The sequence below is a fragment of the Colletotrichum truncatum genome, assembly GCF_014235925.2.
Source record: "Colletotrichum truncatum strain CMES1059 chromosome Unknown Contig_0001, whole genome shotgun sequence".
NCBI lineage: Eukaryota > Fungi > Ascomycota > Sordariomycetes > Glomerellales > Glomerellaceae > Colletotrichum > Colletotrichum truncatum.
In genome coordinates this window covers 2,790,193-2,815,660 of record NW_027222398.1, presented here as the reverse complement: position 1 = coordinate 2,815,660, position 25,468 = coordinate 2,790,193, and the positions used below count along the sequence as shown (strand labels likewise).

Below are 25,468 nucleotides of genomic sequence, written 5' to 3'. Positions count from 1 at the left end.
CATGGCATGTCTCGGACACCGATGGCTGGCGTCAAACAGGTTTCCCCATATTCTTGCCGTGCTCTTTTCAGACTAGCCCGCTTGGAAGGGGCTAGGCGGGTTTACCAAGCCTTTTTTTTTTTTTGTGCTTTTGCGTGAACCGAGCCATTGTACCATTTCTAATGGAAATTACGTGGCATCCCGCGAAAGCAGCAGGGCTCACAAGAGCAAAGACCAGGACCCCTGGACAATTAGTTGAGATCTGTATAGAATTTCACGATCCACGATCCGGAGAAGGGATGAGACGGGTTCTCTGCGGCTGGAGTGTGCAATGTACCAAACCACTTCGAGCTATTGTAACGCCTTGGCCTTTTGAGCTTTGACTAGAAAACTCACAAAATGCTGGAAAAAAGCGGAGGCTTCCTAGACGGCCTCGTTTTAGAAACGTGGATTGGCATATAGAAAACGGTGTGCAGTTTGCATTGTCTAGCTTGGCGGCAAAGGGAGGGGACAAAACAGGTTACGCATCGACGGATTTGGATGAAAGAATGCGGGGTGTTTGCGGAAAAGGGGGCAAGACAGAAAACAAAACAAAATTAGCATTATTGGGTGCTAGAAAACAGTCTCTCAGTTAGTGTATACATAGAAGAGAGAGAGGGATGGGAATTGCGCAAAATTCCGTTCACAATGACCCAATTGTGGTCGATCGTGGTACATGGTAGCTATTTCTGGCACCCGTCAGAAAGATGAGTAAGTGTCAAAGTCGTACGCAAATAGAAAATAACAGCAGACAGGTATAATGGCTAGTACAATTGATAGGATCGGTACCTTGGCAACGTCAGCAGCAAAAGGATGGCAGAAGAACCTTGCTGTGCTTTGCCTGGTGTCCTTCCCTTTCCTATTCATTATTTGATGAGAGCCGCATGGCGTAATGCCCCACAGTTGCCGCGTTAAAGCGGGACCAGAGCAGGCTCGAGCTCGGCGCTACGGGGCTGAAAGGGGGGCATGAAGGGGGTTGCGCAGCGCTGGAAAGTCTATGACAGCATCGTGTGGGGTAGGTGACGCCACAGTTTGACCTCCCTTTGGATGGTTTTGGGGGCCAAGGCCACTGAAGACAGCAGGCAATGTAGGTCACTAGCCACATCACAATATCCCCTCCCTCTCCATGTTGCTCAGACTGCTACAACTAGCAACCGCCCAGGAGAGCTTACGCCACAGGCGGGGCTGATCAGCCCTCCATCCGCGCTGCGTCATTGGCGGGGTTTCTCCCCGTTGCCTTGGTTCTGTGGAAATCACAAACGCCATGTTGCCTTTGGGAACGTCAAACCTCACAACCCTTGTAAGTTTTGCAACCAGCTTCCGAGCTCCCTCATTCTGAATCCAACCCAGACACACAAGCACGCCTTCTGCTGGTACAACAGCCGCATCGAATTGCGTTTGGCCTTGATTTGCTTGTCCAACAAGCCCCCGATGTCTTGCAGCTCGTACCTGATTAGCCTGTGTGAGCTAGTCGGTGAGACGCGACGCGCGGCAACCTCTTTTGCTGTTTGTTCTTGGGTATGCTGCCAAAGTGTATGCTACGTAGTAGCTGATAATCCATCTCTCCGATGCCGTACTAACCCGCTCGGCCATCCAGCTCGCATGTCTAGGCAAAACGGGTAGGCAATGCAATGAACAGAGAGGCAAACTTTTTGGCCCTCTAGGGGTATCTTCTCCACGTGTGAAGGATGTGTACCTGATCGTAGGCAAGGTGTACAGTTCTAGACAGGCTTGGACTGACTTTTGCCGTTAATCTGCACTCTCTCTACCAGCCCTAAACGTCACTAGCCACAGATCTTCAATCCTTCTCAACCACCGTGACCCGCCATCCCTCCCACCTATGACGAAAAACCCTTGGTTTCTTACGTTTATCGAGTATCCTTAGGGGACATGTTGAGACCCTTTTGAATTTCATTACCCAGCCCGGGAGATTCTCATCATGCAGTGTGAGGCTTGACAAAAATAAGCGCTGTGTCACGCCAGAGAAAGATACCGGGTCGTCATCAAAGCCATGGCAAACTGGGCCTAGCTCATCCGTTCTTCATTGGCCCAGGGGTGGCGGGGGCCCGTCTGTCTCCGCCGGAGCATCCGCACCGGCGTATCAACTCCCTGTCCCAAGTGGCCGACAGTTTGAAGCTTGTATTTCTGTGATGAGACAGCTGCGCCCAAGACCTATGACGCCGGTATGAAGTAAGGGCACAATTGCCTTCTACTCACATTCTGCCTGTGACAGTTTCTCCAGCCTGCACGTTGGCCAGTTGGCATTGACGTTGGCCCAACCAGGCCCGCAAAACAGGCAAGCAAGCCAGCATCATGCAGAGCTCTTCCTTGCTCGTACCGAGTCACAGCGTTGCCTGAGGGAAGGGGGAGGAACAAGCTGCTCAGCAGACAGCCGAAGCCGTGCCGTTCCCAATCGAGATCGTAATTCCCTGATCTACCATCAGGAAAAGAAAGAGAGGGATTCTGTTTCTCGATGCCCTCCAGTTCTATATAACCTCCTCGCCCTCCCACCCTTCCAACGTCTTCTCTTTTCTCATCATCATAAAACAAGATACCCAAACAAGCAAACCACTCAAACACAACACCACCACTACTTTAATAACCAAATCTCATCCTTTTTTTCCCTGATACCCCAAAGCGAAAAAATCATACAAAATGTCTTCCATCGTCAACAAGGTTAAGGAGGCTCTCCACTCCGACAAGAAGCACGAGGAGCCCGAGGGCACTCACGGAACCCACAACTCCCGCGCTGCCAACGCCGCCGACCCCAGAATCGACTCTGACCGTGACCACCGCGCCAACCCCGCCGGCACCACCGGCACACACACCGGTACTACTGGCACTCACACCGGTACCACCGGCGGCAACTACACCCACTCTAGCAACACCACCACCGGCTACGATGACCCCTCTGGCACTCACGGCCCCCACGGCAGCAAGGTCGCCAACAAGGCCGACCCCCGTGTCGACTCTGACCGCGACCACCGTGGTGCCCCCGGCACTACTGGCACTCACACCGGTACTTCTGGTCTGACCGGTACCCACGGCACTTCCGGCCTTACTGGCACTCACGGTACCACCACCGGCACCTCCGGTCTCACCGGCACTCACGGTACCACTGGTACCCACGGCACCACTGGCCTGACCGGCTCTAACGTTACTACCGGCTACGAGGACCCCTCCGGTACTCACGGCCCTCACGGCAACCGTGCCGCCAACAAGGCTGACCCTCGCGTCGACTCTGACCGTGACCACCGCGGTGCCCCCGGCTCCGGCCTGACCGGCACCACCGGCACTCACACTGGCACTTCTGGCCTGACTGGTACCCACGGTACCACCGGCACTTCTGGTTTGACCGGTTCTCACGGCACCACTGGTACCCACGGCACCTCCGGTCTTACCGGCACCCACGGTACCACTGGTACTCACGGCACCTCTGGCCTGACTGGCTCCAACGCCACCACCGGCTACGAGGACCCCTCTGGTACTCACGGCCCCCACGGCAACCGTGCCGCCAACAAGGCTGACCCTCGCGTCGACTCTGACCGCGACCACCGCGGTGCCCCCGGCTCCGGTCTGACCGGCACTCACGGCACCACTGGTGCTCACACCGGCGCCGCCGGTGCCGGAGGTGCTCTCGGTGGCTCCCACGGAGTCAACCCCGGCCCTGCCCCCAACACTGCCGGCCCCCACAAGTCCGACGCCTTGAACAAGGCCGACCCCCGCGTCGACTCTGACCTCGACGGAAGCAAGACCGTCGGCGGTGACAAGACCTACGCCCAGTCGTAAGCGAAACCACACTCCGAGCGCGATATTTAGAGCCCCTCCGATATTTTTGGTCAGCGGCCAGCAGATAAAAAAAATAAGAAACTAACTTGCAACGCTTTTCCCTCAGAAACACTACGGGTGTTGCAAAGGACCCTACCGACGCCGCTCAGGTCCCCCCATCTGTCCTGGCTAAGCACATTGGCGAGCCCGAGATCGCGCACGACGACCACGGTCACAACCGCGCGAGACGCAACAGCAAGGTGTCTGCTCAGGAGCTGCACCGCGGATTGTAAACTGGATTTTTTTCCCTCTTATTTCTTGTTTGTTGAAGCGCATGGATTATGGAAATGATACCTAGTACCTTTTGTACCATATCCTGAAATGACCCTAATGATATTGGCATTGTCAAACACTCATCTGCTGAAACCTATCTGATTGTGTGAGCCTAGAGTGAAATGATTTGTTTAAACTTACAATAGTCCCTTTCAAAATAGCATCAAACGAATAGTTGAAACAGTCTCACAACGCAAACGCCAAATGCTTCCCACTCCCGTGCTCATCATCTCACCAATCCACAGCTTACATCTTTTCATCAGCCACGATCGGTACCAAATACTGCACATCCTAACATCATCTGCCCATCCACACCAAATACATATCAATACAGTCGTACAAAGATGCAAAGACACATCACTGCCGAATCTCGCATGCCCCCAAACAAAAACAAGCCACACTAATCCTACCTACCAATCCTCGCCATCATTCATACATCACCATCAGATCATTTACAGCGAATCAATACGTCGCTGGGCAAATGCCGGCAGATGTATACCTCCCACCCACCTGCCACAAAGTGTTCCCGTTCAGAACCCTGTCGTCAGCGCGGCGTAATTACTTGCAACAACTAACTCCTTCAATCGCTGTAAAATATCACGAGAAAAAGCAAAGCAAAGAAACACTCCGTTCCGGGCGAACGGCATCAGTGTGTCATCACATTTCCCCCCCTCCACAATTTTGACACGTCTCAAACAGCAAGTCACTGCGATACGACCATGCATTGAAAACCAGACATGTGAGAAATGCTAGCGGACATGTTTACTGGGGGGAGAAAAAGGGGACCAGAGAAAATGACCGATAGACAAAAAACCGGCCCCCAGTCACCAATCGACGACGCATGAGATGCCTGATTTGGCAACGTCTTATTTCCGGGTTAGAAGAAAGCCGTCTTTTTCCTGCAAGCCATCAGGGGAATCTCAAGGACCCTTACGTGCGCAAAGCATGACGAACACGAATGCAAGATGAAAGAGGAGTTGGTTGCAGGGGGGGCCATCAAGTTGAAAAAGGACATGTCGAGTCTTTCTGCGCTTGATTGTCACCGTAGAGGAAAGACATATTGGCAGTATCACATGATTGTGGTGATGAAAAGGCGGTAGTGCACACACCCACTACCACCAAACAATGTGATCGATGGTGCCCGAGGTCTTGGCGGAATGGCATCGTCCCGCTCGCCAACGTAGTAGTATCTTTCTCTCTGCTCTTTCGTGGCTGCTAATTAATCCGATGATTGCCACCCCCCCAGCCAGTGACAGCAAGGTGGTGTGGCTAGGCTAGGTTACCACTCCGCCCGCCGCCTTGCGTTACACACCCACTCATCCGTCCAACAGCCAGCACCAGGGCCCTCATCCGCTCAATCGCCGTTTCGACGTGAGGCGGGAGATAGAGAGTAGCTAGTCGGTCTAGGCCCTATGGGCTCTGTTCCCTTCACCACCGTTCCGGCGTATGTATTTCAGCGGCAGCACTTCACAAGGCTGCTGGAATGCTCTGTGTGCATGGCAGATACGAGTGTGACTTGAGGTGGTGTACGGCCGGCAAGCTGATAGGATGGCAACAGTGGCGGCAAGGCAGGGCGAGGCAAGGCCGGGAACGTTTCTGTATTCCAGTGTGGTAAGCAAAGCAAACGCCATTCGTGGCCGGGCCGGCGTCGTCCTAGACCGCGCCATACTCATGTGCTAGCTGGGTGTTCTGTTAGTTCAGTAATCGGGACATGATCACAGCTGAGAGAGAAATTTGAAATTTGCGGCGGGTGGGAGAGGCGTTTTTGTGTGATGCTGGCGTTCTGTCGCACGCAGTGGCGTGTCACGATCCAGGGACAACGAAGATCTCGAACCTCAGTCTCGGAAGGTAGCCAAAGGGAGGACCCGGTGCCATGGAATTGTCTTGAGCGTCCTCTGCTGGGATGACGGGTAGTGGTAGTGGTAGTGGTAGGTAGCGGTAGCGTAGCTCTGGGGATGGAGGTGGCTTGCTTGCTATGCCTGGGGGCTTGCTCGGGGGGGCAAAGTAAGGGCTTCTCTGTACGGACGGACGGTGTCATTAAAGACTGGGATGACGGGCGGGACGGAGGGCTGGGAGGTTGACTCGACGCAGGGCGCGGATGCGGGAAGGGTGTCGTGGGAAGGTAGTCTAGGCTTAATCGGGGTCGAAAGGGACGGACAGCGGCGCGGGAAGGGCCATTCTAGTGCTCGAGGAACCCTTGAGGCGGTAAGATGATTTTCATGGGAAGGGTGTGCGTCGCGATTTTCAGATTTCCGACGTTTTGCAGCCATCGTGGGCAAGTATGGGGAAAAAAACGTAAGGTGATGGGAAAGTGATAAGGAGGAATTGGCAGGGGTAGTGCTATGTAGCCAGCCCAAAGGGGCGTGTGTAAAAGATGAGAGCTGTACCGACAGGGGTCTGTCTATGGCTGACAGAGAACCGAGGTGTAGTGGTGTAGGTGATTTGGCCCTTGGCGACGCATGTAATGAACCAGGCTTGCAGAGCGAACCAGCTTTCGGTCGACGCAAGTCACGCAAAGTTGTCGACAAGTCACTCGACTTGGGGAGTACTTTGGGGGTGGCCACAAGGGTCGCAAGGAGGAAGAAGAAGGTCGCAGCGCATGCGTGCTGCTGCGGTGTGCTGCGCAGCCATCTCGTTTGAGCTGTCCTGTCAAGAATGAGAAGTGACAAAAGTAGGGGGTCGGACATGACATGCCAGATATATCAGCACCCAGCGAGACGAGAAAAAGCAAAAGGCCAGTACGCCTCTTGCTATAACCGCAGGGAAGCACCTTGATCGATGTTGCTTGTTAGCAGCAAGAAGCTCAACGCTGACAGGGGTGGGTTTGTTGGTAATCTGAGGGAATCTGATAGCGTGGTCTCGATTACCGATTAGTGAGCTGCATCAGGTTCAGGGTGGCACAGGGCGCGCCAATAAGGCATTCTCTTCGCGAAACTGGAAACGAGATTGGGAGAGGTCCATATATCTCGGTTGGGAGCTGCGTGGTTTTCTTTTGAATCCTGTTGCTACCTTCAGGCATTGATTTGACGCGCATCTGAGGCCATGGTGGGTTGGCCGCCGAGATGGTAAATGTGAGATACTGCAGTCGAGCCTGGTGCTGTCTCCGTAACCTGCGCAGATGATCCTTGCAACCTGTGCAACAGCAATATTGATGTCGGCCCATGCGTAGTATCCTTTGGTGGGATTAAAACCTCGTGCTCAAACGGGATGCTTGGTTGGTGGTATGTTTTTAGGTGGATAGACCTCGTCTAAGTCGACCCCATAATGGTAACGACTTGACTTTAACAGACGCATGGACTCGAATCCAAGACTGTGGGAAGAATTATGAAGAAAAAGCAAAGATATGGAGGATTTGTTCCTGAGAAGCAGTAGCCGAGGCGGAGTATTTACTTTCTTTCTTTTTTCTCTTTCGCTCGTCGGGGGGCGTGTCTGCGGAGATTGTGCCCTGTTGTTGAGTGTTGGTTGGTAGAGACTGCTGGGGGGCCGCCTCTATCTGGGCTCTGCATTGAGGCGTTGCCGTGTAGCCCACTACTTGGTCGATTGTTTCGGAGCCACAGCGTGGCACGCGGCGTATACTTGCTTTTCCTGGTGGTGTATTGTACTCACTTGGCCTCTTGCGCATGCTGCGTTGTATCGGCCCGGGCTAAGGTGAGGGGGCGTGTGTGTACAGATGCGTGCGTTTGTGTGACAAGAGGAAGTGTGTGTGTGTGGTGACTGAGTGCCTTTTTTGTGTGAATGGCAGAGCAAATAAGAACGCGGGAAAGGACCGTCTAGGTGACGGCGAAAGCATGTCAGCGCGCGACGATTCGACGGTTTGACGACGTGTCGTAGGCAAAGCGGGCGGATCAGCTGGGTCATGTGCATCTCTACGGCCACGACATATCCCTCTCTGGCATGCGTGATGCAGCAAGCGGCGAGACGCCCTGGGATAGAAAGGAGCAAAGCGGTCCTCGCCCGCCTCATCGATATGCCTGGTCCATTATTCGAGGGCCCAGATCCTCAGGGCTCCGGAGATACGTAAGTATGTTGAAGATAGGACGTCTTCGATGCGATGCAATGCGCGTTGGATACGGAAGACGAAAGACGCCTTGTAAATTCAATATTATGTAGGCGGTAAAAGCGACCAGGTTGCCTCGAGCAGGTCGGGCAAACTCTTCAATGTGACGGGGCGTGTGTCTTTGGAGAAGATGCCGCCGTGATTATGCCGTCAGAATACGGAGTAGCCATGTTGCCGTGAGAAGCTTGAAGGAGTCATGGATGAGGGTGTCTCGGTCGGTGTCTGACCTAGGTGTAGGCAGGCCATACCAGGTTAGAGTGGTGTCAGGTTTCATGGTCAGCAGATGGAAGTGTTGAGCCTGGAAGATGTGCCTAGAATAAGGCAGTGAAACCAGTCAGTCAGTCAAGCAACGTAACAATCCATGCATTTTGTATGATTTTCTCAGAGAAGATTGCTCCACGCCCAAGGGCCCCCGGTGGTTTTGGTGTTTGCCTTAGTGGGAGGGAGAAGCCGCTGTCAGTAAAATAAAATAAAAACCCCCGGCCACATGGACCTGAAGTTGGGTGGCACGGGGATAGAAGGGGGGTAGGGGACAAGCTCCCTTTAGAGAGCTTCAGGCAACTCTCTAGCTTAGGCTCTAATGAGCTTGGGGGGTGGACAGGTCCCCCTGGGTTGGGTGCCTAGACCAAGTCAGGGAGGGTTGACCCGGGTAGCTGTAACGGGAAAGACGGCTTATGTAATATCACAGCAGCGGTAGCACCTGCGACCAGCGAAATAGGTAGGCGGGGGGGGGGGGCTTTGTTTCGTCCGCACTGGGCAGGCAAACCCCCCCACCCCCTCCCCTCCTCCTTCCGAGTCCGCACCGGAAACCTCAGCCTTACCCCGGCGCAACCGCACTCCGCAACGTCACTTGTCGATCGCTGTAGAGTAGCCCCTTAGCAGTCAGTCTTCATTTCATATCGTCAGCCTTGTCAACTGGTGTTTTTTTTTATACTTATATTTTTATGAAACGCCGTAGACTCCAAGAGCCAACCCGGTTTGAGCATCGTCAAAACGACAATCTCACAATGTCCTTCTGACCGCTCTCGTTACTGACGTCTCACAACCCCATCAAGATCCCCCCTCCTCTAACTATCAGCCTCACAAAAACTACAATCTCACCGTCATTCTCACATATAATCACATCTCATCTCCCTTCCAGCATGGAATCAATTCCCCAGGCCCTCTGGAACGCCCAAATCCCTCTCCACATAATCCACCCCTCAAGCCCAAACACCCCTCTCATTACCTCTCTCCCGCGCTTCTCCTACCTTGCCTTCCTCGTCCCCCGGTGTTCCGCCTTCTTCCGCACCCCCGTATCCGCCTTTCACCATGAGGATCTCCTCCTCCGGAACCTGCCTCTGGGGCTCCTAGTCGATCTTTATCAACCATCTCTCCCTTGGCGTCTCACCGTCAGCGATGGTGATAGCTGGGACATTGGCGACACCTTTCTAAACTGCGTCAAAGAAGTGAGTTTCAATGCTTTTTTTTTTTTCTTAGCCTGGATTACCGCCAAATGTCTCTCTTCCTCAATTTCGCTTGCCTCGTTTACTCCAGTGTCTTTCGTTCCCTTCACTCGCGTTCCGAAATCTTGGGGGCGGGGAGGCGGAGAAAGAAGAGTGTGTGACTTACGCCGCCCACGGCATTGATGTCTCCCGAGAGGAGGACGACGCCCCATGTCTTGACACACTGGGGTTTTCCTTTTCAAACCGCCACATATCCTCATCTGGCGAAAAGAAAAAAAAAAAAATAGAAGTTCACTTGTCAAACAATAGACGCACTTACTAACCACTTACCCATGTTTGTAACGAAAAAAAGGCCGATTTTGTACGCTACGGCAACGCGAAGCGTATAATGTCTCTATCAAAAGCAGATACCTCAACCCTTTGGCACGCCGTCCAAGACAACGACTACGCCTCCTTCTCAAAGATCAACGCCATCCTCCTCAACGCCCCGACCCCCTTACGCCACGTCCCTCTGAGGGTCTACATTCCCTCCTCCCCGCCGCCCACGGGGTCATCTTCATCATCGTTGTCACCTGCGCCTACCGCCGCCGCCGCCGCCGCCTCTCCGAAACCGCCAGCCTCTCCATCACCGATCCCAGCCTCGCCGCAACAGCCGCTGCCACCCACTCAGACAGCAGCGCCGCCCGAGGCCGCAGGCGCATTCAAGGTCCTCCAGACCCTCGTATCTCCCATCGTCGCGGGCACCCGCAACACCAAGCAGACCCTCGGCCAAGCGCTCCGCGCTCACATTCCCACGTTGTTCCCTTCCAGTCGCGATCCTGTGCTCGCCACCGTCGTGCTCCACGGTAGTTCCGTGCCCTTCTCTGCTCCTCTCGAGGACCTCATGAGAGAGGCTGCGTACCCGGATGGCTGGATCAGTCTGGCTGTCGTTTTGTTGTGAGGCAAGATAAGGAGGGAAGCGATTCGTGGCGTTCTTGGGGGGGCGTGGGGGAGGGGGATTTGGCATTATGAATAACAGGTCTTGGTTGGGGCGTATTGGCGTGTGGGATGCGATGATCAGTTTCACCTTTCGTTTCTGCCAATGCAATTTTGCTTATCGTTAGACAAGAGGGAGGCAGGGAGCGAGAGAGAAAGAGAGAGAGAGAGAGGGAAATAGAGCCAGAGTCAGGTTCAGATTCAGATTCCGAATTAGACGTAAATCACAGACACACACTCACACTCAAAAAACCAAAAACCAAAATTGAACTTCATGCGTTTTTTTTATGAATGGAATTTCATCTTATTCTTTTTTTTCTGTGTATATAGATATAGATACATTCCGAAATGACACCAATCGTAAAAACACGTACACGTAGCCACAAGCACATCTGCACAACTGACAGCAACTTTATTTTACCTCCCCCCACGCGTAACATTGGACAATATCCACACCAGTGTAGAAAGAAAGAAAATAAATAGTATAAATAAATAGTATAATGCAACCCGTTGTGTCCGCCTGGTCTCAGACACACATACATTTACCGTCCAGTCAGTCGCCCCATCACAGCAATATCTCCTCAGAATCCCTCCATCACATTCACTGCTACCCTCAAACGGCATATTCATTCGCTCACTCACACGAAGCATAAAAAAGGGACACAACACGTCGTAATGGTTCAACTGTTATTCGATAAGAGAGAAGAAGAAAAAACAAAAAGAGGAATATAGGCAATTCCGCCTCATGGTATCTCCTCCACTAAATCCCAACCAACGTAATGGTGAGATATGAGATTGATGGTATGATGATGAATCCCCCAAAACGAAAATAGGATACCGAAAGTTTGGAAAAAAAGATGAGGAAACAAACAAACAAAAAAACACAAAAAAGCTCGTGGTCGAATAGATCCTTCCAACTGGTAAAAAAAATAGAAATCAAGACCAATAGAAAAAAAGCACGCGAAACCCAGTTCTCCGAGATGCATGATGCGGCTAGTACCAGAAAATGACATGAAAACGGATGCTGTCGTGTTGTGTTAGGGAGGGAGAGAGGGGGGGGATGAAGGTTTTTTTGTTTTTGGGAGAAGCGGCCAAGAAAGCTGTGTGAAATAAAAGAAAAAAAAACCATCAAAAAAACACCCAAGAACCAGAGGGAGGGAGGGCGCGAACCCTCAACTCATGAAGCCCGTCTTTTATATGCATCTTTCATCCCAACCGACCCCGTGTTCCCTTTCCCGGAGCCTGCAGATCCCAAAGATGTCGTCTAGTAACGACAATGCAGAGCCTTCGCCATCCCAAAAACCACCTCCTCCCCTCCCCCCTTTCCCAATGCTACCAGTTCCCCTCGTTGTTCGTTGTGACAAATATCGCAAGATGACTTTTTTTTGTTCGAGTTTTGGGTTTTTCCTTTTTTGAATATTAGCTCTTCGGGCCGTGGCCGCCGCTGTTGACCTCCGCTCGTGGTGACGCTCGAAATCCGCATGATAAATGTACGGGTAAAAGTAGCCGCGACCACGTGGATGAATTTCGCTCGAGGTTCAAAGGGTCTGGCGACGCCAGTGTATCGTATCGTAATAGTGCGGAGCGGTAAAGTAGGTACGAGAAATGAATCGAATTCGCAAAACGCCGGTTCATGGATGACGATGTTGGGTATAAAGAAGTGGTGGTCGGAAACGACTCCGGCCCGCTCATCAGCTCCTCCCCCATCAATCCCCCTTCTTCATACACATTTGCTAGCCTACCGCCCAATATGATTTTTGCCAGCCTCGAAACCCCTGTGTTTTCCTGTGTCGCTCGCTTACGCAAGACATTCCAAGTCCTTCCAGTTGTCGTATTCGTTTTACCCCACTCTACATCGTAGTCGGCTGTCCCTGGTAATGATGGCCGTGATTCTGGTTGTGATTTACTCCGTGGTTCAGAATACGATGTCCCTGGCTAGGAGAGTTGTGCGCGCTGCGGTTGGGTTCCATGGCGTATGCCATTGACATGGGTCCTTGGTGCGTCGGTGGCGGGGGTGGGGGCGGAGGAAGCGTAGGTCCGTTCATGCTTGCTGTGCTGGAGAAGCTGCTGGTCGTCCTTGGGTCATCGAAGCCGTGGCGGAAGAGTTCGCCCTCGATGCTCTCGAGGATTTTCTTGTCCACCATCAATGCGCTGGTTGCGTGGGCATGCATGCTTAACATCTTGATCGTGCGGGCAAACAAGGTTTTGAGGTGTACACCGTCGACGAATTGGTGCAGGAATGGGTCCCGATACGCGGCAGCTAGAATCAGGAGATTTCCCCATTGCCTGTGGCCTGGTTAGTCTTTGTTTCTGGGCGTCTCACATGAGATGAGTTACTTACGCATGGGCTGTGCCGAAGATGTTCGTCACGAGAAGTCGTTCGCTGTCCACGTTGTGGAAAGCTTCAGTACTCTTCATCAGGGCTCGGATGCCTCGTCGGGCATATGCAATGACATCCTCCGAGAGGTCGTTGTAACCTCCGATACCGTGCCCGATGAACGTTGTAGCGTCGTTTTGAGCAAACAGTCCTAGCCCGCTGGTGGTATCGGAGTTTGGCGTGGCACCTTCGGACTGCTGTCGCAGCTTCTCGGTGATGTCGAGGATCATCTTGATCATGGGCCTGTAAATGATGGTCTGGGTGCCCCAGTACTTGGCTCGTAGCCTAGCCTGCATGAGGGTAGGAGCCGGGGGGTCGTCCTCAGAGAAGCGAAGCTCTTCCTGCGTCCATTCGAGAGATCTCAGTGTCCTTTCCAGGCCCAGGGCGGTCTGCAGCTTCTCCATCGGCGGGGTATCTTTGTCGCTGGGAGAGTACAGGGTTGTGTGCAGCTGATTTAGCGTCTTACGCAGGTACAACTGCGCCAGGTAGTTCTTCCAGACACTGTCCGGGAACTCCTTCTCCATCGTGGTCGTGTTCGGCCAAGGCAACGCGTGCTCGTAGCTGAGCACGGTTGAGGGCGGAAGACTGAGTTCGGCAAGGATATCACTGATATACGGTTAGCTTGTCTGAGAGACGAGAGTCACAATGACCTGCATACCTTTCCAGCTGGAGACACGTCCAGTAGGTGAGGAGCACGATGTTATCGCGTCTCGACAGGGGCGGCGCCGGGTGCCCCGTCTCAACTGCGTCTACCTGTTTCTTGAAACGGTCCAGATCGCTGTATGCCACTTCTGTCAGCAACCTCATTCTATCCCGATTCGAACACTACTTACCGGCGCATGATTGTATAAAGGGATCGGTCGGCATCGAGGAAGTACGTATGACTCTCGAAGACTCGTCCAAGCTGGCCGTAGTAAAGTCCAGCAAAGATGAACGTCTGAGCGTGCTTCAGCGTGTACCCTGAACGATGTTGGCCCAAGATGTCGGATGCGACGGCCATGTACTCCAGACCCGGGATAAAGTCGTAGTTGCGTCGCAAAGATTGGCCTCCGTTCTTTGAACCGGCTCCTTGTAGAGATCCTCGCCGGCCTGGGATGCCGTTGTTCTGCTCCTTCGGGGAAGGCAGTCCCGAAGACTGAGAATGAGTGGAGTAAGATGGGGGAGACGCCTGTCCACTCGGCCCGGGGGAAGAAGGATAACCGTTCCGGTTCATCGGCGAGTTTTGCGAATTATCAACCCAATCCGCGACAGGGTCCGGAATCTTTCCCTTGTGCTGGCAAATCTTGCCCAGCGCCATCACGATCAGAACAAGAGCAGTTTCAATGGTCCTATGAGGCCTGCCTTGCCTTCGAGGGGTTTGGGTGGGGTCTTCCGACTGATCACCACTGGGAGAGCGCTTTCGCTTGTTTGACATCTCGGCGTGTAATGATGGGACGAACTTGGCAACACCTGGGGGTTGTTGAGGCTTGCTCTTCCGATCTCCCAGAGCGACATTTTCCAGAAAGCGCTTGACAAGCGTTGCCAGGTCGCTCGGCATGATGATGGGGTGCATAATTAGAATGTGGTCCTCGAAACTCTTCACGTACGACCAGACCTTCTCCTCGCTGTAATCCGGGTGACCTTCCGCCGTGAGCGTGCTACTGCTGTACCCTAGGTTCGGCGGGCTGAGACTTCCCACCTGGCCCCAGGCCTCACCTGGCGAGGGAGAGGCAACTGGTTCCCCAAAGTTGTCGTCGGTGGAATCAACAGACCCGTATGTTTCAACCGGCATGGCCGAAGAACTGTATCCAAAGATGTGACCGTTACCCTCACCGCGACCAAAGAGCCGCAGCAGCCCTCGCCTTTCTTCGCGACCAATGGGGAAGTCCTCGACGTACTTCACACCATTATCCTGCAGAGCCTTGCGGGTGAGCGCTTTAATTGCCGGCCATTGCAACAGATAGCCTTGTGGAGTGGTGTGGTTGGCAGGAATCGATGGCGCACCGGGGGCGACAGCCGGTCCCGGAACCAGGTCGTCGTCCATCACCTCGGTCGGCATTGGGGGGGCCAAGTCGGTCTCGCCAACAGCCATGGGTCCCATTTCCTCGGGTTGTCCACGGTCCTGGGGGTGTTGGTAGTGGTTTTCGGGGGAGGGGTGCGACTTTGCTCGTGGCGGGGACGGCGTCGATGCTGATGTGTCTGCCTCGAGCTTGACATGCTTGGATGTCGGTGCATTCTCCAGGGTCTGGAGCCTTCGTTCCCATGATTCAAACTTCTTCTCCATGAAAGCCTTGAGATCCATGATTCCCTCCAGGATGTCGGTTTGCGACTTATCGATCCTATTCCCGACAGAGTCAGTAAGGCAAAAGAGTATAGGCGGAATGTATGCACTAACGCTTTTGGAACGGGGTCACGGTATTTGCATTCCACGCCCTTTTCCCGACAACTCTTGCATGGCTTTGTTTCGTCGCACTTAGCCTTGAGCTGCCGACAACTATCGCAAGCCTAAGACACGGGTTAGCGCATACTGAGAGGCAAAACACCAACACTTTTTGACGTTGTCGCACCTGAGATGCTCGTGTTGCCTTTCTCTTCTGGGTTGAGGCATAAGAAATGTTATAGATCCCCTCCGAGGCGGGCTGAGCGTGATACGGAGGCTGCTCGTATTGCTGCTGGGGCTGCTGAGGGATCGGTGGCGGAGGATAGCTGCCCCTGTAGGCCCCCGGCGTGGAAGGCATCTGCGGCGGCGCGTTGTCGTAGCTCATGTGCGGCGGCGGCGGTCGTCGGTCGTCGGTATATGGAGGAACAGGAGGAGGAGGGGGCGCCGAGTGCGGCGGCGGATGAGGGCCTGGTGGCGGCAGGCTGTCAGAGGGTGCGCCTCCTGTCGAGTGTGGCCGCCGGGGGTGGGACAGGTTCTCTTCGTGGGGTTCTCTCTTTACGCCGCCGGGGTCTCGGTGGTGGAACGGGCTGTATGAAGGGTGAGCAGGTGAGGGCGGGTGTCGGTAGTGGTCCTGCATCGGCGCGTAAGGAGGTTCTGGGTCATGATGCCGTCGCTCGTCGGGGTGGTGCTGAGCCGGGTGAGGAGAGTGATGAGGTTCGGCAGAGCGAGGTGGATATGGCGGCGGCGGCGGCGGCTGCGGCTGCTGCTGCTGCTGCTGCTGCTGCTGGTGCGGGTGTTGATGTTGGTGGTGATAAGAAGGCACAGGCGGTGCCGAGTGATGAGGCTGATGAGCCTGGTGAGGCGTCGGAGGAAGAGACGACGGAGGGTGAAGAGGCGGGAGTTGATGTTGTGGTGCGCCGGTTGGTGACCACGAGTTGGTAGTCGAGAGACGGGGGCGCTTGCTATCAGGCTGCCCCGGATCCATGCTTGTTATATATGTACATGCGTACAATGCTTATGAAAAACAAGAGACGAAGCGAGAAAAAAAGGGTCAGGCCAGGTCCGAGGAGGAGAAGGTGGCGGCCATGGAAAAGCTATGGGCAACGAAGGGCAAGGTACGAGAGACCAACCAGGCCGGGCCGGTAGGGTGCGGTACAATCCACACGGTTCGAATGCTATGCTATGCTTGGGGTTCAGTTTCTGTCTGAGTAGCGGCGCAACGCAACGCAAGACAACGCGACGGGAGCAGTAGCCGGGGATCAGAGGGGGGAGGGATGAAGGGGTTAAGCAAGTGAGGCCGGCAAGCGGACAATCAATCAAGCAAGCAGCCTGTGAGAAGCCGGACGGGGAGCGTAGGTCTGGGGGGGCAACAATTGGACCTTTAGTGTTTGGATGAAAGCATGGGGCGGTGGTCCTATGGCGTGGCTACAACGTATGAAGGTTATGGATACGTCGAAGAAAGGCAAGTCGGTGTGAATGTCGGACAGGACAGGACGGGGTGTCGGGATGTGTATCGTTGGGGAGGGGGGAAAAGGTAGTGAACGCAGGAAAGGTATCCGTACAGATTATGCGTATGCCTGCGTATGCTATGCGTATCCGACGTTGGGAGGGACTCGAGAACGAGGAGGAGACGGTGGATGCGGAGGCGGCGGCGCGCGCGACGGACGAGCTTTCGAGGCCTCGTTTGAGAGATGTTCCCGGCTGTGTGGTTCTTGAAACTTGGAAAGACGGGATTTCCCACTTTCTGAGAATGCGCCCGGATGCCCAAAGGGTTCGGTACGGCAGAAGAGGGTGGGATCAGCGCGCGTTGGGCAGAGATGGAGCTTCCCTATTTTTGTTCTCCCGAATCTTCGTCGCGGACCTCTCTTGGTGTTGCCTTGACTTTTTTTCTTGACGTGACGGGGGTGAGGTGGGAGCCAGGTGGGGAGGCTTTCGAAGGGGTAGGAAAAAATAAAATAAAATAAAATAAAAAAGGTCGAAAAACGTCAGAAACTAAACGGCGGCGACAGAGAGTGATGCTGTCCTGGCTGCCATATACCTTGCCGCCGCACAGAGCACGAGTGGACAAGCGGTACAACGTCCGTCCCTAGTGGAGGTGTCGGGATAAGATACTAAGGCGAAGACTAAGGCAAGGTAGGTATGGGTACGGGTCTATGAGACTGGGTATGATGGGTATGGGTCTGCTTGTGTATTGGTATGGATTTGGTACGCAGCATGTACAACCACGCCCACCGATGACTTTGCAGGAAGGGTGTGCGAACAAAGGCAGAAACTGCCACGACGTACTGAAGGCGGTGGGAGTGATGGCGGCGTATCTTCAAGTACCTAGATCCAGGGGTTGAGAACACGAGAGTACTGGCCGGGGGGGGAGAGAAGGCAGTTGAGAGACCCTGAGAGCCAAACCAGCCAGGCCAGAGGGAGACAACCAGAGAGGGCGTGAAGACCAAAAGAGCGAGAGAGGAACAAAAAATAAAAAATAAAAAATAAAAAAAGAGAGAGGCGGTTTCTATCCTAAGAGTCCAATCGACCCTGCCAAGTCGAAAAGTCTCAGAAAGCTAGCAGGGCACAGGGGTCTTGGGAAACGGGCCAGGGTGGTGTGCTGAACTGCGCGGCGTGGTGGTATAGTTCAGAATGGTGGTGGTGGGAATAGACGAGGAAGGAAAAAAACAAAATAAGGAAAAAAAGAAAAAGAGAGCGGCGGCGACAATCTGGGAATTGTGACTAGACGAGGGATCTTCGTGGGCGAACGAGGGGGGACAGCAATCGTGGAGCTGCTCTTCTTTTTCTTTTCTTTTTTTTTTTTCTTCTTCCCTTCCCTTGCGCTGGAGGACAAGGGGGGTGTGTCTTTAATAAGTAACACTGCTCCGCCGTTTCTCCCACCACGCGCCGCCCTGGACGAGTACCAGCCAAAAGAAGTGCGTGCGTTCCTGGCGAGGTTGGGGTATGTGTCTTGCGTGTGTACTAGTATAATGAATGTGTGTAGGTTGGTGTAGGTATGTAAGTAGGTGGTCTTGCCGGCCTGCGCTAGAACTCGAATCCCCATGTACACGCATATGTACAGAACATGGCATGGTACAAAGTAGCGAGACCGCCGGTACGGTACGGTACGGGTACGGCACGGCCACTCCTCCTCCACGTTTGTGTTGTGCAGTGCCGTCCGTACTGCTGAACGATGAGTGAGTGAAAAGGCGAAAGGAGGTGAGTGAGAGGGAAAGTGATCAACGACCTCATAACACTCACTATAGTACACTTTGTCGAGTGTAAACGGTGTCGGCCCAGCTCTCTTGCACATGCTTGGACATGCGTATACATAGTACCCGCCGCCGTATCCAACTTATTGGCCACAAGTCAAGGATAGGCGGTGACCGGCAAGTAGCCCGACTCAAGCATTCCCCCCTCTCCGCGACGTCGACACCGCTTCCGCGGCTGATCTGGTTAATGCGCTGCAGCCAGCAGCGCCCAGCGGTCTCTTGAGGCCATGCCACCAGAGCGGGACGCGCCGTCCGGAGAGAAGTCGGAAGAGGGGACTCATGGATGGGCGAACCTGACGGACGGGATTCTAGGTCATGCTCCATGCCAGACCGCTGGCTGGGGTTTGGTGGTCACCAGATTCGAGAAGGAAATTTGCTTTCCATCAAGCCCGAGCAAAGGAATGAACGAGGTTCCGCTTTTCTGGGGCTCTTTTCCCCCCTCCATCTCTTGTCTTTCCTTTCAATGGCCTAGCTCTGCTAAAACTCATACCGCCAGATTGGGTGGACGAGAACTTGCCGCCCCTTGCGGTGAAATGTGTGGTACATTTTTGAAAGAGCCTAGGATAGATTTCTCTCACCCTTCACGCCTGTGACGTCTGATGCCATGTCCCGAGAGGGGGGGCAAACGAATGTAGACCGTTCGATAAGTACCCCAAGTATCCGACTCAGTCAGTGTCCGGTTGACCGCCGCTGCGCAAACTATCTCCTCTCGGCTGCAAACTATAACTAGGCTCGACATGACAAGACGGGGTTTGCGGCGGTTCGGCAGTACCTGGCAGCTCGCGACTTGCGCTCCTCAGCCGCCCCTCGCCCTGTTAACTCGACATGCGAAGTTGGCGTAGAATTGTTATTTTGCCTAGTTGACTTGGTACGCCAGGGACATTCATTTACATGTACAAACGACCCGATTTTACAGAGGTGAGAGCCCCCTCTTCCTGATGGCCATTATAGTCAGAGGTCCAAGAAGCTGCGGAGTGACGGTGAATCGAATGGGCAATTGTGAGCTTGACAGACCCTGTCGACTTGAAAGAAATAAGAACAAATGGAATCAGTCATAATAAAATAAAATAAAACTATAACAAAAATAAAAAGAGTACGAAGGTGTGCGTTCTTGGTTGATTATGTGACGGAATACTCCGGTACGCAGCTGAAAGCTGGAGTCGTGCCTGTATCATTGGCAATGACGCGTAGGGAACCAAGGGGTATCAAGCTGTCTCTGCTGCGCAGTATCATCGCAACCGCAACCGCTACAGTACAGGCCATATTCCTCGTTGAGGGAAAGCCAGAGAGGGATAAGCCCTGCGACTTGGCAAGGGAATTCGAGGCCGACAGGCAAACTGGAGAAGCAGGCAGGTATGCGCCGCTCCAACGGACCGGTACCTGGAAAGTACTGTTTGGGGGACTCGGCGCTCCGAGGACTTTGCTCGCTGACCAGGGTGCCTTGGACGGTCTGAGGGAACTGAGATGTGGGATGAGATGGGATGAGGAGGGGAAGGGAAGGAGGCGGGTGTGTGTGCTAGGCGAGGGGCAAAGGGGGCGTGCGACGAGGAAAAGAGAAAGCTGACAGCAGCCTCTCTTCCTCTTGGGGGGGAGTAGGATGCTGGTGGTGGCTTGTGGTGGTGGGTAGCCACGGCACGGAGTTGCTGGGGCTGATGGGGAGATGGGCGAACAGGAGCTGCTTGCTAAGGCCGCGTGCGAGAAGCAAGGGAGCAAGGATGACTGCCTGTAAGTGGTGGTTTAGTTGCCGAAATGGTGGTGAGGGGCACCCGAGACTGACTGACTGACAGATAGACGGACGTGGAAAACAGACAGCAGAATGACCAGAGCAGAGAAAGAAGCTGGCGGCGAGTATCGAGGCCAAGTGAATGAAAGTGCTAGATGAATGCTGTCCAAAGGTCGGGGAAGAAGCGTCCAAGCGGGAGGCGTATTTCAGTTCACCATGGGCGTATCCGAAGGAGAATGTTTGCCGTCCTAGGCTGGCTTTCCCGCTTTCTGTGCGCTCGCTCGCTCGTTCGTCCGCCCTCTGCTGACTGATCTCTTTTCCTGGAGCGCCATGCCTGTGCCTTGGTCTGCTGACTTGATCTGTTTGAGTCCGAGGCCTAAGTCTCGCTCGTTTCTGGCCTCGTCGCCAGCTCCAAACCTCTTCTGGTAACGACCTCTGAGACGGATGAGGGGGAGCTTCTGGAGGTCTCCCTCCCCCTTTCGGTATGCAACGGAGAGACCACCGTTGTTGGCCACTTATCCAATCACCTGTTGTTGCTGTTTGTTAATACTGCTGCTACCTTATGTTCTTCTTTTTTTGGGGGTAGGTCTTCTGCTGGCAAGCACTATTGCTCTAGATGTATCGGTATGAAAGACCTTTCGGCCACCACAACTGCCAGCCCCTCTCATTTTCAAGTGCTCGAGTTGTTCGACGCCTATCCCGCGTAACTGGTACTTGCCAAGTCGAGCTACTGCAGCGTGACTCGCGCCGCAACGCCCGGGTCCCGAGTCGTACACGGTACCTTGACTGCCGGCCGAGCATCTAGTCGCCTGTACCGTGGGAAACAAGCTCCGGGTTTTGCTGTGTATGCCAGTGTACGATCCTGTCCCATTCGCTACACCAACCCACTCAGTCTCCAGTTTGTCCTTTCGTCGTCTTCATCAAACTGGCCGCGCTGTCTGCCACTCGGCGCAAAGGATTTCATCACTGTGGGCCCTCTCCATGCGTGGATTTTGTCCACGACGTTTGAAATTTTCTTTCTTTTTTTCCCCCCCTACACCGGCCCCCCCCCCTTCACACAACCCTTTGAGGTCGGCCCGCACTTCCAATAAGCGTCAATGCTGCACTGTTACTCCCAGAAGAGAGGGCTGTCTCGGAGTCCGCCAGCTGACGGATTCAATCCTGAGGGGTCGGCGACCACCTCGTTGCCAAAATGAAGGACTTCTACTCTCATATCCGTACTCCGTACCCCTTCACACCATTGTTCCTCTCACCGTTGACCTGAACGAAGGAGCCTGCTGGGGTCTCAAATACTAAAGCGCCGCAATGAACATGGGGAGCAGAAAGTCTTTTTGCGCCCCCGGCAGCCATGGCCGTCCCCGATTCGGACTCGGGAGCACCGGCATGGTGACGGCACGTGGTTGAAAGATACGGCCGTTTGCTGCGCACTTGGTTAAACAGAGCATTCGTGCTACTCAAAGGTCTGTTCGTCTCCGGCAACATTGCGTCTAGTCTGTGTTTTGGTATGGTTGGAACCAAAGTTACGTGGGGCGACTTTGACTGAGAGGTAGCCATGCTACAATGATGTCGCCATCTCCAGGTACTGCGCCATCATCTCAAGGGTACTGTGTAACGCGTGCAACAATGATAATCGAGGCGTCGTCGGTGCTCAAGGAGTGCGTCATATATTCCGATGACTCCCGCCCCAAACTCAAACACGCGGCTGCAAAGATACTTCAGGCCGGCCGTTCCAGCATCAGTGATGCGCCGCATCTAAGTCTAATCTAGCGGTCAGAAATGTTCAGAAAATTGACAGCTCATCGGGCCCTTTCCTGCAAAGACAGATAACGCGAGATACCTGCGCGCGACAGAAGTATGAGTGCCGATGGGTGATGCGACACATGGCCCGCATTGCCTATCCAATCGTCCCTAGCCTGTCCTGCAACCCATTCTTCTCCAGGTACCGACACGTATTGCCTGTTGGTCAGAAGCTCGTCACTTGGACAGGGGAGAGAGCAATATGAGAAGAAAGAAAAAAAAAAAACCACGCTTTCAAACCCTTCGAAAACGGGTCAAAGGCTGCCGAGCAAAGCCCGAGCGCAACTGAGAGGGGTGGTGCCGAGGGAGAATCCCTGCCCCGCCTAGCCATTGGGATTCTGCTGAGGTCAACGTGACCGCACATCGCCGCCCTGCAGTCTTAGAGGCTGGGTGAGCGGACGAGGCTAGGTGGATGTCGACGAGTGTGCTGACCGGTGACTGTACGGGATGAGATGGTACACCTCTCCGGAGCGTCTCTCCCGTAGATACGGCCGCCTCTACCTTGGGTCACATCTTGCCGATGCCGAAAAACCACAAGCGCGTCTTCGCCTGTCAACCACTCTGTATCAGCCAATTTCATACTACCCTTCGTCGTTACAAGACCTTGTCATACGCCCGTCGACTCCGGCCGCAACGCTCTTACCAAGCTTCTTCCCTGAAAACGACGTCGGCATCCAGAACGGTTTGCCAGGGAGTAATGGAATTGCCCACGATAGCCATGTCGTCGTAATCAACGCCCGACCACAGTCTCTAGAAAATGAAGATGAATGCTACCCCTGGCAGAGGCAGCCTCTCACAAAGCGCCACGGGTGGTGTTAATGAGCAGAGGCCCACGATGTAGAACATGAAATGCTGTAACAACATGAGGGCCACGCCCGCTCATGCATGTTAGTGACTTCACCAGCATTTCCTTGTAACCAATCATAGGATATCATCATGACCGAGATAATCTCCAGGCGAGCACAGGACTCTTGAGCGTTGACATGAATTGTTTGAACGTCTCGTCGTCCCTAGCGGTGTTTTTTCACTAAGATGTGTGCACTCTGACGCCACTTAGTTCAACCCGTTATCTCACGCCTCAAGGCTCCGTCTTAACTTAAACCCCGCGGTTGAGCGGGCAGGCCACCGGGGAACACTCCGCCCGCGTGGTCCGGTTTGTCAAGACGGGCCCTAAATTGTCGCAAAACTTAATTAGACCTGGGCAGAGAGAGCTCTTCCGGTTCTGCTGAGATGTTCCGCCCTCATCCATGTACTAGTTAGTACTCGCTGTACTGTTGACCACCAAAATATCCACAACCCGGCAGTATCTCTACACGCTGGCAGATAACGCAACTTGTGCATCAACTCTACAGTCGGAACATACGTCAAGTTTGTTGCATCATTCATGCCCGAATGGTATCCTGCCCCGCTTGCCCACATTCTTCTCACAGTGTACGTTAGTTGCTCTATACCTGGCCTTCTCGTCGGCCTCAAACTCAGTCACCGCCTTTTGCCGACCGCCGGGCTGAACTAAGGTTCGTGGAGATCCGCGGAAGGGGGTCCATCGGTGGGCCATGGTGTTGTTACTTGCGTAAATGTCCATCAAGAATTCGTCTTCCGCCTTTGGGTTTGCCCGCGCAGTGCGACATCATCCAAGTGGGCTGCCCCGCGCTCTGGCAACAATGAGCACTCGGTGTTTTGATCAGTTTGGTAGAAAAGATTGCGGACTCAGGTGGACTCAGGGGTTACACAAACAACTGCCGTCTCCAGAAGTTGCCCGGAAGACGACGCTATGCCAAAAAGTACAGCCGTGTTCTGCCGCCATTACGAATGTGGTCCAACTCAGCCGTCAGACTCCGTACGCTTACTGGTATTGATCGCCAGTGAAGGTTCTGGGGCGCAGATGGGCTACTTTCAGCCAATAGTCGTGTTTGAAATTTCGGCCCAATCTTCAACATGTTCATTTATCAATATCGTAAACCGTCAGCCTTAAATCGCCCCGAGTTGATGCTGTGGAACACGATACCAAATAGCAACCACGATACTAGATGAACAATTCCGGCAGTGTTGCAATGGCGTGACTTTGACTCGGGGGTTGCATGTACTAGGCTATTCCCTGTAAATACGGCCCTGCCGACTGCTCCCAGCGTCCGTGTCCGCAGCTGCAGAAAGATGTGCATCATCAACGAAGCAGCAGCTTGATAAGCCGCACATCAAGTAGGAAATGTGTGGCACAGGGTCCTTAGACAGCATCCGAGCGCCCAGCGAGGGCAACGTCACGAGACCGAATGTTGATGCCTTCCACATTTAACGGCGGGCAGACAGAGCACACTCGGGCCAGCTCGTTGGCAAATGCAACATCCAATATCCGTCGCATAGACTTCCACAAACGTACTTTCTCGGGATAGTGAGTCGGATTGTTCGGCCACCTCCGCGGAATTTGCTCCTAAACGTCATCTCAGAACCTAGACTGACGATTCAGCTGATGACTGAAGTACAATATCGGCGAAAGGGTCAAGTATCTTCCATCGCCTATGCAATGCGGGGAACATATCTAGTTGTTAGATTGACAGGGTCCGCCTTCAACAGTGTGACTGATAACCAGAGTTTGTCCTTTATGGGTTGGCTCCATGGCTCCATGGCTACTTGCCCCCGAACAAGCATGCTCCGTGTGTAGTCAATGAGTATCTGTCCAGAAGCGTAGGGTTTATAATATCACATCCTGGTATGACATTTCCGCCTCGTGAGGAAAATGTGAATATTGGTTGGTCCTTTCGAACTTGTTCATGTTTGGGCCGATTTGTTGCCTGAAAGTGACCACATTGACTACTTAAAGAAGCATTCCGAGGAAATGATGGAGATCCGGAAATTGGCACGGCGCGACTGGGGACGAAGGTTTACCAGGGCCTTCGGGACCTTTGGGAGGACTCGGCAGCGGTGCCACAGAGTTCAACGCCCGTCTAGCGTTGCAAATTAACCACTTCTGGCGATTCCAGTAGAGAATTCGTGCGACTAAAGGATGCGATGTTAATCCCGCAAGATGCCACCGCTGCACGGTCTAGTCCGTTGATTTGATATCTCGTCCTGTGTACCGGCACTGCGTCCCATTCAAGATCCTCAGACTCCGAAGCACTAAAGGTTTGGTAGGACAGGCTACTTACGAAGTGGTCTCTCGACGATCCTAAAATATGCGCCCAATAATAGGCAGGTACAGATTCCAATCCCACGGTGCCAGATTGCTCAGAGAAAAATGTGATGCAGCTCCGCCTATCATACTACGCCGCTGTCAGTTCTCAGAATCTTTGAACTGATTGCGGAGTGCTGAGCGTCTTGTTCTGGAATCTCGAGGGCAGTGGCTTGGAAGCACCCCACAAACCTTGGATGCT

The 25,468-nt window shown here is 53.7% G+C and overlaps 3 protein-coding genes across 3 annotated transcripts; 2 read left to right on the top strand and 1 right to left on the bottom strand.

Annotated features, from left to right (window-relative positions):
- Nucleotides 1-2,673: 2,673 nt before the first annotated feature.
- CTRU02_200725 (uncharacterized protein) lies at nucleotides 2,674-4,079 on the top strand (the record flags this gene model as incomplete). The annotated part of the gene is made up of 2 exons (XM_036718734.1): nucleotides 2,674-3,803; nucleotides 3,914-4,079. The coding sequence occupies 2 exons, from the start codon at nucleotides 2,674-2,676 to the stop codon at nucleotides 4,077-4,079; spliced, it is 1,296 nt and encodes a 431-aa protein (XP_036589734.1).
- A 5,239-nt stretch (nucleotides 4,080-9,318) lies between these two features.
- CTRU02_200724 (autophagy protein Apg5) lies at nucleotides 9,319-10,561 on the top strand (the record flags this gene model as incomplete). Its single annotated transcript, XM_036718733.1, has 2 exons — nucleotides 9,319-9,624; nucleotides 9,974-10,561. 2 exons carry the CDS (start codon nucleotides 9,319-9,321, stop codon nucleotides 10,559-10,561), a joined length of 894 nt encoding a protein of 297 aa, XP_036589733.1.
- Nucleotides 10,562-12,446: 1,885 nt separating this feature from the next.
- CTRU02_200723 (C6 zinc finger domain-containing protein) lies at nucleotides 12,447-16,317 on the bottom strand (the record flags this gene model as incomplete). The annotated part of the gene is made up of 6 exons (XM_036718732.1): nucleotides 12,447-12,882; nucleotides 12,938-13,579; nucleotides 13,632-13,751; nucleotides 13,807-15,291; nucleotides 15,348-15,457; nucleotides 15,520-16,317. The coding sequence occupies 6 exons, from the start codon at nucleotides 16,315-16,317 to the stop codon at nucleotides 12,447-12,449; spliced, it is 3,591 nt and encodes a 1,196-aa protein (XP_036589732.1).
- Between the last annotated feature and the right edge of the window lie 9,151 nt (nucleotides 16,318-25,468).